Source organism: Pecten maximus, chromosome 3 (genome assembly GCF_902652985.1).
Source record: "Pecten maximus chromosome 3, xPecMax1.1, whole genome shotgun sequence".
In the NCBI taxonomy this organism is placed as follows: Eukaryota; Metazoa; Mollusca; class Bivalvia; order Pectinida; family Pectinidae; genus Pecten; species Pecten maximus.
This window is the reverse complement of record NC_047017.1, coordinates 10634599-10649310: the sequence shown is the minus strand read 5'-3', so window position 1 is coordinate 10649310 and position 14712 is coordinate 10634599. Positions and strand designations below refer to the sequence as shown.

The following is a 14712-nucleotide window of genomic DNA, read 5'->3' as shown; positions in this document are numbered from 1 at the left end:
AGTCAATGTTAGTTGATGGATCGGTGTGTCCGCGTAAGTGCAGACAGCCAAATATAAAATATAACCCAGTGTATTCAGTCGCAATCTCGTGTAAAGCGGCCGCGTGTATCATTATCATCCGACTGAGCACAAGGAGTGATGACGTTTTGCACAACAACAATACAGAAATGGATGTCAGACGGACTCGTAAAAAAGACGTGCCCCCAAGAACGGGACATGTTTGCGTGTGTTTCGACAAGTACATGGTTGTTTGGGGAGGATATGCGGTAAGGAATCCCATAAAATATATATTATTTGGTATTTAAACATCGAGCTCTCCTGCCATTTGTTATGGTTTATCAGGCCCAGTCGCGATCGCCTGACACTGACAGGATGATCCATGATACTTAACAGTTAGTTAATCTGATGCTGTGTCTTTTATAAAAGTTTCTAAATATACAAATTTATGCTGTTCGGTTTATTGTAGGCCTAGCGACACCGAATATTGGTTCTGAAGCGTAACGTGACAAGACGTTGACTGGTAATATCGAGGGTTAATAAAACCCGAAGTATAACAACATGCAAACGAAATCGAAACTACATATACTTCTGTATGTAATTCTTGCTAAGAATCGATAAATTGAGATATAGACTTGTATCGCGACCATTGAAAAAAACTGCAGAGTTCCAGGGACATTCAGATGTTAAAATTGGGAGTCCCATTTTGAAATCCAGGAGTCTTGTGACATTTTTAGATTGAAAAAAAAATGGAAAAGCAGTTCCAACATCCAAGTTGGTCATCAGGTATAACAATGTTGCCTTTAGCCCGAGTTCCCTATGGCCCTGACACCATGTGTACCAGACATGGTGTCAGGGCCAGAGGAAACTCGGGCCTTAAGTAATAAAATACAAGCCCAATACAACACAATAGTGTCAATTTAAATTGGCTGTTATTTCTCCATTGTATTGTAAGAGGAGTGGGAAAATGCACAGCTAGACCGGGTTAAAACCTGGGATGTCCGAGCACTAGCCGAATGCTCTTCCAATTGAGCTACCTAGTCGCCATTGATCGACCTGGTCCAGTTCAGCTTCACTTTTTCCCCCCTTTTTAAGTCGTCAACCCAGAATACCTAACAACTCGCAATCCAGGTTCGGGTATCCCCTTGCCATTTTTTAGTATTCACCTCACTTGAAACAAGGTTTGGTCACTGCAGCGAATGTAAGAGGAGCGGTAAAATGTTCGGCCAGACCTGGGTTCAAACTCAGGTCCTTTGAACACTAGCCAAATGCTCTACCAATTGAGCTACCTGGTCGCCGATGATTGACCTAGTCCAGTTCCACTACAGTATGACATATTTTGGAATTATAATTCATGCCAAGGATGCACTGATATTTAGTTTTGGAGTCCTTTATGTTTTTTCTGCATCTAATCAAAGTTAATAGCTAGGAATTTATAAGCGGAAAATTGTGTATAAAACCCTACAAAATCTAGGCCTTTCCAGAGATTTGATTTGCTAATCAGCATTTTGGTAAATTGGTAGTTTTGTAATATAAACACAATCCTTATAATTATAATTATCATACTGTCATCAGTTAATAACTATTGTAAAATATTTTGTGAACAAATTTTTTTTCCAGAATGTTAATTATCTTCATGAAAGGTACCTGCCTCCGACTGACATTTGGCTGTACAACACAGATGTTGGATACTGGTATGAAATGTTTTATATTTGTATCTAGAATGAAAAATGCTGAAAGACAAAATTGAGCAATGTATGTTTTGTACTAGGCACAAAGACATTTTTTCCAGGAATTTCCCAAGTAATCTGGATTCTCTCCACTATTATGCATTGTACATGCAGTCCTCTGATCATTCAGTATCTACTGAATTTTTTCTACTTCAAAAAGTGGTCATTTTTGGTGAATATCATGTCCGGCTTGGTTTTAAAGATTGTGTTAAAATATCGCCAATGTTTATGGAAATCTTCTGATCAGACAGCAAATAAGGCTCCCATCATTATAGGTCCTGAATCATAATGGAGTGTAAAAGATGTGTTTAGTTGTAAACAATATTACTGAATGAACACATGTGTAAAAGAAAACTACAACTGATTCTACATTAGACAAAAGGCCCATGGGAATAAACGGTCATATGACAAAGACGTAAAGCATAGACACCCCCTTCCATCCGAAGAAGTCAAACCAACCTCATCCTTTGAAGCCGAAGCTTAAACCAAATCTGATTGTAATTAGGCATTAAGACCGGTAGCATTTTAAAGCAAAATTTCAGCAAAGTTCCTCTTTTGGAGCTCCTCCAATCTGCCCTCAGAGGGCCAAGGCCTCCTGTATTATGACTGTCATCCCCCAATGATGTTTTGCAAACCAAATTTTGTTGTAATCCTTCCAGGTATGAAGAAAGAGATGCATTTTAAAGCAAAATTCAGCAAAGTTCACCTTTTTTGGCCCTGCCTCTGTGTCCCCAGAGGATTGGACCAGCTCGTTTTATATCAATTTATGAATGACCTCCCCCAATGATGTTACCGGCCAAATTTGGTTGTAATCAATGAAGGCATTAAGGAGGAGTAGCGTTTTAAGGCAATATTTCAGTCAAGCTCTGCCTTTTGGGCCCCTTTCTTCTAAGGAGGATTAGCAATTCAAAAGTAAAAGTTACGCACAGTGTACAACACAAAGTGCACTAAAACAGACAAAACACTATGGCTATAGGTCATCCTAACCGTACGGGAATAGATACCTTTGAGAATAGACAACATATCTCGATATCTTTGGGAAGAGTTAAATCATTTGAGTGATATCAAGCAGAGATGAGAGAAACTTTAAATTTCATGTCCACACCCTGCTTGAAAATTGGTACATTTGTTATGTTGACATCAACTTGCCTCCATATACATGGTCACTGTGTAATTAAGCATATAGACTTGGAAATATTTTTAGGCAAGAATTATCTTGGTCATTCTGGATAGCAGACTGTCCTTTAAAGTCCGAGAAAATTGAGATTTGGCCACCTATATAAATATTTAACAACTTTATATATATAAAAGAAAAACAAAACCAGACATTGTTTATGTAGACAGATTTCCTACAAACATTCTTCACAGTAATCAGAGAGTATATTTTAGCTTTAAATAAACAGTTCATACAACCGTCAAGACATAAAAATCACCAAATTAAGTCTTTGAATAACTTTGAAAATACTGGTTAAATTCATGTGTTCCAGGATGAGGAAAGAGACATCAGGTCAGCATCCCCCTGGGACGTCCGGTGCCTCAGCCTGTCTGTTTGAACACTACATGTACCTGTTTGCTGGACACACAGAAGAGGGAAACGTCAACACACTTTACAGACTGGACCTTCGTACACTGGAGTGGGAACAGGTGGAGCCTGTACCTGGCTGTGACCTGCCCAGTCCTCGGGACAAATGTGTCTGCTGGACCCACCACAACAAGTCAGTAGCTTAACACCATAGTCAGCAAATTAACAGACTTTTGTAGTCTTATTATCCCCCAAGTTTATCGTGAAAATAGGGAAAGCTTATTTTGTCTATTTGTTCATTACCACCACCCCATTTTCAGCTTGCCTTTTTTCATAGTCTGTCCATCAAGTATTCTTTTTGGAGAAAGCTGGAATGCATTAATTTGTCTAGCCTACACAATATTACATACCAGTATCCAGGAGAATTGTCTCCCTGAATAGAGTTATAAAGATGTAAGCTATAAAGTCTTAATTTCGATAAGTATAGAAAAGTTATCTAATTAATGTACCAGTAATATATAGGTATTACATAAATGTTTAATTACAAAATCTATCAAGTAAAACTGTACTTCTACAGATACTCCCACATTCACTCTAAGCTCTTCTTAGAAATGGTGCAATAGTTTATGTACGATAGAATACTGCTATAGTTGGTGAGACGAAAACTTGAGCACTGGTCCTTGTGGTGAGACGAAACCTAGTAATGGAAAGTAACTAACAAATGTACCTGTATGAATAGTTCATCTAATAAAGTGTAGTACAATGCAGAAGTTGTAATGTCTCATGTATATAAAAGGTAATGTAAAACTTGTCACTGCCCGAAACACTTAAATTGTCTGCACACTCTAATATATAAAACATTGAGAACTAGTCCTTCTGCATATACATTACATTAATTTGATAAATTCTATCTTGTTTTACAGTGTAACTATGATCAACTTGACAATGCCTCCCTATAATTCTTTTTTCACTTTAGACTTTACTTTTTTGGAGGATTTTGTATGCCTCTGTGCGGCTATCTTAGAGAAAATGGTGAATTCCATACCGATACAAGTTTATCCACAATTGGGGTAAGTTTACATCACTTACTTGTTATATATTATTGTAATGGATAAAGTTTCCCATCTTAGTGTAATGTTGACTATCTCCATCAGTATAATGTTGACTATCTCCATCAGTGTAATGTTGACCATCTTATCAGTGTAATGTTGACTATCTCATCAGTGTAATGTTGACTATCTCATCAGTGTAATGTTGACCATCTCATCAGTGTAATGTTGACCATCTTATCAGTGTAATGTTGACTATCTCTATCAGTGTAGTGTTGACCATCTCCATCAGTGTAATGTTGACTCTCTCATCAGTGTAATGTTGACTCTCTCCATCAGTGTAATGTTGACTCTCTCAATCAGTGTAATGTTGACCATCTTACCAGTATAATGTTGACCATCTCCATCAGTGTAATGTTAACTCTCTCCATCAGTGTAATGTTAACTCTCTCCATCAGTGTAATGTTAACTCTCTCCATCAGTATAATGTTGACTATCTCCATCAGTGTAATGTTAACTCTCTCCATCAGTGTAATGTTGACTATCTCCATCAGTGTAATGTTGACTGTCTCCATCAGTGTAATGTTGACTATCTCCATCAGTGTAATGTTGACTCTCTCCATCAGTATAATGTTGACCATCTTATCAGTGTAATGTTGACTATCTCATCAGTGTAATGTTGACTATCTTATCAGTGTAATGTTGACTATCTCCATCAGTATAATGTTGACTATCTCCATCAGTGTAATGTTGACTATATCATCAGTGTAATGTTGACTATATCATCAGTGTAATGTTGACCATCTTATCAGTGTAATGTTGACCATCTTATCAGTGTAATGTTGACCATCTTATCAGTGTAATGTTGACTAACTCATCAGTGTAATGTTGACTATATTATCAGTGTAATGTTGACTATCTCATCAGTGTAATGTTGACTATCTCTATCAGTGTAATGTTGACCATCTTACCAGTGTAATGTTGACTATCTCATCAGTATAATGTTGACTCTCTCATCAGTGTAATGTTGACTATCTCCATCAGTATAATGTTGACTATCTCATCAGTGTAATGTTGACCATCTTACCAGTGTAATGTTGACTATCTCCATCAGTGTAATGTTGACTATATCATCAGTGTAATGTTGACTATCTCCATCAGTGTAATGTTGACTATCTCATCAGTGTAATGTTGACTATATTATCAGTGTAATGTTGACTAACTCATCAGTGTAATGTTGACTATATTACCAGTGTAATGTTGACTATCTCATCAGTATAATGTTGACTCTCTCATCAGTGTAATGTTGACTATCTTCATCAGTATAATGTTGACTATCTCATCAGTGTAATGTTGACCATCTTACCAGTGTAATGTTGACTATATCTCCATCAGTGTAATGTTGACTATATCATCAGTGTAATGTTGACTATCTCCATCAGTGTAATGTTGACTATCTCATCAGTGTAATGTTGACTATCTCCATCAGTGTAATGTTGAATATCTCCATCAGTATAATGTTGACCATCTTATCAGTGTAATGTTGACTATCTCCATCAGTATAATGTTGACTATATCATCAGTGTAATGTTGACTATCTCGTCTGACAGCCATCTTGAATTTTCACATTTGAAGTTTCTGATTGCTCTTTCTTAGAAAGTAAACCATGGATAGTCCCAAACTTTATAAGTATGGTTCATTTTTCCCTGGTTGTGCATGTTAAATTTTGGGGCTAATGACTAGAACATGGTGGAGTTAGCTTAAAGAACATTTTGAGGCTAATTAGACAAACATTTTAGGGCTAATTAGACAAACATTTTAGGGCTAATTAGACAAACATTTTAGGGCTAATTAGAAGAATATTTTGGGGCCAATTGGAAGTTCAAACTTACATAGAACCAATACCAGGTAAACATCATACAAAAAATCCAAATTACATAAACCATTATCAGGTAAACATACAAAAAAGTTCAATCTTACATAGGACCATTACCAGGTAAACATCATACAAAAAATCCAAATTACATAGAACCATTATCAGGTAAATATACAAAAAAGTTCAATCTTACATAGGACCATAACCAGGTAAACATCATACAAAAAATCCAAATTACATAGAACCATTATCAGGTAAACATACAAAAAAGTTCCAACTTAACTTATACCAGGCAAGCATTATACAAAAAATGTTCAGACTTCTTTGGAATCAATAAACATTACACTGCCCCTGCAACAAAATGGTCAAAGGCATCAAGTCTTACTCTTCATCTTCTGTCTTGTTGATTTTCATCATCCATGGTCACAAATTCGGTTCAGAAGTTTCACATTTTTCACGCACACATTAATGACAATGAAGGATGTCTGTATTTTGTGGTTAAATGTCAGTGCATCTTCGCTAGCCAAGGCTTCTGATTACGTTACACTACACGAACCCTTGGCGGATATAGGCGTCAGTTCTGGCCCTCTAGCGGAGATTCAAAATTACCACTCTTTACGCATGACATTTTCGACCAATCAAAACGAGCGTTACCGATTTACTTCATCTGAGATGTTTACAAACACACATGGAGGCTTGTGTCATTTTGATGAGATATGTGATCACTGACTTAAATAGATTGATCAAACACTGCGAATGTTTCCCTATAGATAGTTCGTCTCTGTATATAGGTAAAATGCCATGACATAGTCGACATTGTAGCTCTGTACTGGGTGCCGCAATTTTTGTTTACTGCGAAACCAAGCCTGAACGTAAAACGCGATTTGATTGGGTGCCCTGGGATTCCAGGGCGCGACGGTTTGAACACGACTATATCCGCCAAGGGTTCGTGTAGTGTAACGTAATCAGAAGCCTTGGCTAGCGAAGATGATGTCAGTGTTGCATGTCAACGCAATAATTTTTTTTGATTTTTGACAGTTTTAGAATTTTGGCTATGGTTTGTGTTAAGCTTTATTCATTTTCATTTAAGTAGAGATGGCAGATAACAATAATATACAAACATTCTTAAGTTAATAAAATCCTTAATTAATGGTAAACAATATTTCTAAAGTTTATATTTACTACACAGGACAGGGGATGGAATAACCAGTTATTGGTGTTTGATCTGGAAACAAGGATGTGGAGCAATCCTCGCTGTAAAGTAAGTTATTTGCAGCAATCCTTGCTGTAAAGTAAGTTGTGTGGAGCAACCCTCGCTGTAAAGTAAGTTATGTGGAGCAACCCTCGCTGTAAAGTAAGTTGTGTGGAGCAACCGTCGCTGTAAAGTAAGTTATGTGGAGCAACCCTCGCTGTAAAGTAAGTTATGTAGAGCAACCCTTGCTGTAAAGTAAGTTATGTGGAGCAACCCTCGCTGTAAAGTAAGTTGTGTGGAGCAACCCTCGCTGTAAAGTAAGCTGTGTGGAGCAACCCTTGCTGTAAAGTAAGTTTTGTGGAGCAACCCTCGCTGTAAAGTAAGTTGTGTGGAGCAACCCTTGCTGTAAAGTAAGTTGTGTGGAGCAACCCTTGCTGTAAAGTAAGTTGTGTAGAGCAACCCTTGCTGTAAAGTAAGTTATGTGGAGCAACCCTTGCTGTAAAGTAATTGTGTGGAGCAATCCTCGCTGTAAAGTATACCGAGTGGAGCAATCCTCGCTGTAAAATATGTTCGCTGAGTTACCCTTGCTGTGAAATATGTCAGGTGGAGCAATAAATTAAACCTCCAAAACCAGGCACGAAATAGTCTTGGCTGTTAATAGGACGTTAAATAAACAAAAAACAAATATGGTCACATGAAGAAAATGTAAGTTTTGATGGATGTCAATTTTGATTTCAGTCGCTGTTGAAAGCATTAGGCAGTGTATCAATGAATTAAATATTCTTAAGAGACTCATTATGTTTTTGTCTGCAGGGTCGAGTCCCGTCCTCTCGTGCGGCTCATGCAGCAGCAAAGATCGGTAATCAGGTATACCTGTTTGGTGGTCGTCATTTAGCAGAAAGAATGAATGACCTTCATCAACTTGACCTTGAAACATTAACATGGACAGGACCGTAAGTGATTGAAAACAACTGTTTATGCAATTCTTTGTTTTATAATTTAGTTATAAAATCTGTCAATTGTGTTTAAGTGATTGTGGTTTGTAATTTTTTTTTTTTTTTTTTTGCAAATGCAATGTACAATTTTTTTTTTTTTATTTAGTTATTAAAGATGTCATTTATTGTGATTGTAGGTTTGTGGATAAATTTCTTTATTTTTTCTACTATATTTTTTTTCTTTATTCCTTATTTTGATTTTATAGGTTGGTAACGACAGGTAGTGTTCCACCAGGCCGGTCATGGCACACGTTTACCCAGGTGTCCGAGAAGCAGATTTTCCTGTATGGTGGATTTGACCAGAAGGACAACCCTCTAAGTATGTACTTACACGTGGTTACTACGATCTAACGAAGTACCTAGCTCTCCTACTGCCACTTTTCTGATCTGTTTTCATCTAAGTTGTAAATGTACAGTGTGTCAGATTTTAATTTTTTTCCTACATGACTAGATTTCTACTTAGCCATTTCGGTTACAAATTTATCTGATTCTGTAAATATAATGCATTTCAAACTTAATGTTTGATTAGTTGACACATGCTTGGATTGGTCTAAGATGATGCCAAACTGGTGTTGTAATTTTGAATTCAAAGATGGCAGCCATGACAGCGATCTTGGAAAAGCACATTAAAAAAGATAATACTGAAGTTATTGTGTACACTATAACTGCTGTTGAATATATGTATAAGCTACATCAGTAAGATAACTATTAAAGACCTCATGTTATTGACAAAACATGCTGTGTTGACTTTCTGTGTTTATTTCAGATGATGCCTGGATACTGGACACAGTGGACCTGACCTGGACAAAGCTTGATCATTACCAGAAATGTAACGCTCACCTGTGGCATACAGCCTGTAGGACGATGGACGGCGAGGTGGTCGTGTTTGGGGGGTGTACAAATAACATACTTAGCCCTCAGGAACCCACGGTCAGTTGTTATCTCATTTCATGGACTGTGTTTGTATTTAAAAAAAAAAAAACTGACTTTGAATTGAACTTTTGCAAATTACAATCAAATATAACATTATTATATTGATTGCAAAAAAAAAAAAATAATAAAAGTAGAGGAGAGTACAGACTGGTGATGACTTTTATTTTTTGTTTATTTACAGAAACATACTAATGAAGTATTAACATTTCTTCTCAATCCAGTCTCTCTACTCAGGTAAGTGTTTAAATGATTTCTCCTCCATCAAAACAAACCTCATTACTTACGGGACTTCTTGATGGATTCAGAACTTTCCTTTCTATTTTGACTGAACTCTTTGAAACTTGGTAGATTTTATGATCACGACTTTCAGTCAGGTTTTCTTGTGCAGAACTTTGATTCAACAATTTCTGATGAAGTTATTGCCCTTAGTTAATTTCGGTCACCTTTGGAGATCTCCTATCTTAGTTGGTTTTTCTCTTTTAACTTTGGAAACTTTATAAACTTATTAAACTGAAGTTTTCCAAAGTGTCCTATGTTTTCCTAAGTTTGACAGATTTGTTTTTGTGACATGTACTTATGATTTCAGAATAACAGTTTGATAAAATAATTCTTGTTACACTTCTGTATTTTATACATTTTGATATACAGTCGAACCGGTTATAATGAAATCCTCGGGGAATGGAAAAATACTTCAAATTAACCGGTTTTCAATATAACCGTGATCCAGTCTGTGGCAGATATATTATAGACACAGTTACATCAAACAACACAACAATGAATGTTTAATCAACATTTTATTTAGTCACTACATGTATTTACAATTTGTTCAAGATTATCATGTTTCCACAGTTTCTTACAAAGAAAGTCACTTTGGTTTGAAGAAGTCTTCCACTGTTGTTTGTTTTTGTTTATTTCTTTTAACTTTGGCTATGTATGAATCAAGCTGGCGAATATACGTAAAAATAGATTCCGGAACATCCACGTTACTCTCCACAAAACTCAGTACCTTCTGCAGTCCGTCCTGTGCGTCAGCGCTAGTTGCTGTTTCTCTAAATGTTTCAGGATCATCGTCCAGTATCACTCTCATGGCTACTGTCCTGGTTAACGTTGGTATCTGTTAAATCCCTGACAAATCCTCGTCAGTTGTGAATGTCTCGCGCGATGTTAACTGAGAGTCAATTTCGATGTAGTCCGTAAGAGGTGTGTCCATCAAAGCTTGTCTCATACTTAAAAAAACAATCCAGTTTCGTCAGCATTAAAAATATTTTTTGGTTCGTATGCTGATACGAGGTCCGAAAGTTGTTTTTTTTTCAAACCATTCACACACAGTATCTTTATTCACTGCGGCACTCTCCCCATAGTTTACCTGTCTATTGATCAGACGCACCTACCGTGACGGCAGGTCACTCAGACCAGTCGTGACGACTTTCAAGTTAAGCGATACATAAACAATGGGTTGGCATTGCCGCGGGACAATACTTTCCTTTCAAATAAAACGATATTTCAAAATAACCGATTTCAAACTAACCGATACAAAAAAAACAAAAACAAAGGCATTTGGACAGGGATTTTATTCCATTTCAAATTAAACGATATTTCAATATATCCGATTTCAAATTAAGTGGGTTCGACTGAACATGTACTTTGGTATTGGTCGGGTAGATAGTGTTATACATGTACTCTCTTCCCCGTAAAGAATTCCATCTCTTGCTCTGATTGTATGTTTAATCCTTTCCAGTACACTACAGTATTACATCTCTTACCCAATTAAAATCCCATATAACATTAAAGTCATTTTGATAATGTCACAAACACCTGTGTTTTTTAAGTGGGAATTTCCCCACTGATGTGCTAAAAAAATAAATGTTGCCACGACTGTTTCTTGAAAATTGTTGTAATTATCCATATTTTTCACTTATTTAAGCAGGTATTTTTAATTACTTAAAATCTTTTATTCAAAAAACAATAAGCAGAACTCAAGTTAGTAAGTTTCATCAAGTTTATGGTGTATATGACCACAAAAGCTACAAAACAAGAGTTTATAAAGATGATTACGTAATATGTAATATCAGCCGTAGTATATTTTGTCAATATTTTCTTTTTTACCCTCATGGGGAAGGCCTGTTTATTAGCAGATGTGTTGTTATCATGCAGAAAAGAGTTTTGAACTTTTGATTTTGTTTCCAGGATGAGCCTTCACACCGTATACAAATACAAAGCAAGGACTTGTTCAGACTGGGAGAATCTTCCGCAATCACTGGCCGCCTGGCTAATGACGAAAAAGGAAATGATGATGCGAGAGGAGGAGAAGGATGAGGAGGAAACAAGAGATACCGGACAGTCAGTTGGATCTACATGTATTGTAGCATGACCTTAGTGAAATGGCCGTGACATTTTACTTACAACCTTCTCCAGACAAAAGACTGGTGTAAAAAGGATTGGTGTAAAAACAGTGTAAACTGGAAATATCTGGAATATTACAGTTACTGACACCAGGCTGAAACATCCAAAATGTTAAAGCTATTCAAATGTGGGATAAGTGAGAGTATGAATATAAAGTATATTGACTCTAAGACCTATATGAACAGCTAAACAGGCATTGGATACTTGTGATAACTGTGCTGTATGACATCACCTTTACAAGATCATGTTACCCTGTGATATACCAAGATATTTCACTGTAATATCATTATCTTGTGATGTTCTAAATTATTGAATCTTTTGTCATTACATTTGTACTTTTATGCGCCCTGTACTTCTTGAAGATCCTCTCAAAGTTTCAATGTGCTGAATTTTTTTAGTCTTCAGTTGAATGCTCAAAATCACTTCATTTGGATCAGAATCATGAAGTTACATGACTGTTTTGATGATGTCAACAATGATTCAGGCTTATTTTGATGATTTCATCAATAATGCAGCCTTGTTTTGATGATGTCATCAATGATGCAGCCTTTTCTAGCATTTTGCTTTCTTTGTTTTTCTTCCTCAACTCATTTTGAAGAAATCTAACCTTTACCACTTACAGAGGATGATGATGTCTTATTGTGTGGATAAAATATTTGTGTAAGAAAGTGTGGGTACAATATTTGTGTAAGTAAGTGTGGGTACAATATTTGTGTAAGTAAGTGTGGGTACAATATTTGTGTAAGTAAGTGTGGGTACAATATTTGTGAGAGAAGCTATGGACACCATATTTATGAGAAACTGGGGGTACGATACTTGTGTGAGAAACTGTGTGGATATATTATTTATGTGAGAATCTGTGGGTATAATATTTATGTGAGAATCTGTGTGGGTACAATATTTTTATAAGAGGTGTATGGTAGATAGATGTGGATGGGTTAGCTTGTTATATTATATTTGCATTGGTCGTTAATTCTACTTCAGATGAAATTTTACAGTTTATATTAAGCTCACTGGAAAAGTGTTCTGACAATACTAATGAGGATACAGCTGAGGTACATGCATGTTCTTTGTTACAAGATTTTTCCGTTGATGCTACATTTTGAGACCTGCTGACCTTCATTGTGACCTTTGACATACTTAAAAAAAAAAACTTGACCACAGTAAATTAACTGTAAGAGATGGCTTTCATATTTGACCTGTGTGTTCCTTGTCACAGGACCTTTCTATTGGTACTAAATTTACAGACCATCTGAACTTGGCCATGACCTTTGAACTATTGCTGACAGTGTTTTATCTTCATTGTTTTGGGGCTTTCTCTACCCGGCAAGCCCTGTTGTATTCTAACAACTCTTGTTTCTGTATAAGGTCTGCCATGTCATGAGATATTATATCTTTTGTTATTTATTTTATGACAATGTATTGATGTAGCTTTACAAATATGTTACTTCTTTGTGACAAGGATACCTTGGGCAATCGGGACACTGCAGCAACAAATTCCAAAACATTACAATCAAGGTTTAAGCTGTTTTATGATATCCCCTTCAACACTTAAGTGTTGGGGGCCAGAAAACAACGAGTTGTTATTTATGGAAATATCTCAGAATGGAGACCTGTCTGATCTGGAGTTCCACAAGGGTCTGTTATAGGTCCGCTTCTGGTTGTTATCTTCATAAATGACCTTTCAGATAGTCTGAATTCGGAGGCTACTTGTTCGCAGATGACACTAAAATATTCATTACTTATTTATTACTGAAGAAAATGATCAAACCTTTCTTCAGGAAGATCTCTAATGAATGGGAAAATGTGGTATTTTGCATTACCTGCATTACATTTTAAAGATTTTGTGTGATTTAATAACTCACCTGCCCAAGTGTCAAGTGAGTTACTGCCATGGTGTGGCGTTCTTTGTCCATCTGTCTGTCCAACAACAGAATTTCCATTCTAACACCTCAATATATCCAAGAGGCCCAGGGTCATGATATTAGGCAAGTAGCATGCTGGGATGAAGGGCTTCCAAGGTTGTTCAAGTGGATGACCTTATCTTAAAATCTTCAAACATTTTCTTCTCCTTAACCAAGAAACCCAGGGTCATGATATTAGGCCTGTAAGATGGACGCTACCATGTTTGTTCAATTAAATGACCTTGACCTATTTTTAAAATCACAGATGAAATATATTAAAATTTTTAAACAACTTCTCAATAACTCAAGAGGCCCATAGTCATGATATTGGGCCCATAACGTCCTTGGATGAGGGGCTACCAAGTTTTGTTGAATTGATAAACTTGGATTTCTCTTATCTTTGAATAAAGTAGTAATCATCTCCATATACACATGTACTTAATTTTCTTTTGAAATATACTTAAAAAGATATGAAATTTATTGAATTATGGGTCTTCTGCACCACATCATTTAGATATTTCCATTTCTTTTTATCTATTTCAAGTTTTTGGTTGCCTCCTATCATCAACACTTTAGGTTCTTACCGTCACTGAGGAGTCCTAGAAGGACGAAACAGCTGTATGATGTCCCTACCATCACTTACCTGTCCTAGAATGAGGAAACAGCTGTATGATGTCCCTAGCATCACTAACCTGTCCTAGAATGAGGAAATAGCTGTATGATGTCCCTAGCATCACTAACCTGTCCTAGAATGAGGAAATAGCTGTATGATGTCCCTAGCATCACTAACATGTTCTAGAAGGACAAAACATCTGTTTGGTGCAGTATAATTTGGCTCTGATGTATCAAACTCTTGCTTAGTTTAGAAAGGTGCTAATATCTTGTGTATGTTGTACAAGCCTCTGAATCAGCTTGAAAAGTTGCATAAGAATCAGATTTGCAATACGAGCCAATTAGACCTCTTATTTTCAGAATGATAATGCCACCACACTATGGTGATGCATCTGTACACAAGTGACTAACTCTGGTAAACCTTTGACTGTATATTATGGAACACACTTATTTTATGTGATGGTGTCCTGATCACAGGGGTTTGACATGTAAAGCCCCT

At 36.5% G+C, this 14712-nt stretch overlaps 1 protein-coding gene across 1 annotated transcript; it reads left to right on the top strand.

Annotated features, from left to right (window-relative positions):
- The first annotated feature begins 132 nt into the window (after window positions 1-132).
- Window positions 133-14028, top strand: LOC117323171 (kelch domain-containing protein 2-like). The gene is made up of 10 exons (XM_033878222.1): window positions 133-266; window positions 1618-1691; window positions 3215-3442; window positions 4226-4319; window positions 7364-7435; window positions 8180-8319; window positions 8568-8680; window positions 9128-9291; window positions 9476-9528; window positions 11482-14028. The coding sequence occupies exons 1-10, from the start codon at window positions 168-170 to the stop codon at window positions 11663-11665; spliced, it is 1221 nt and encodes a 406-aa protein (XP_033734113.1). The 5' UTR covers window positions 133-167; the 3' UTR covers window positions 11666-14028.
- Window positions 14029-14712: the final 684 nt, after the last annotated feature.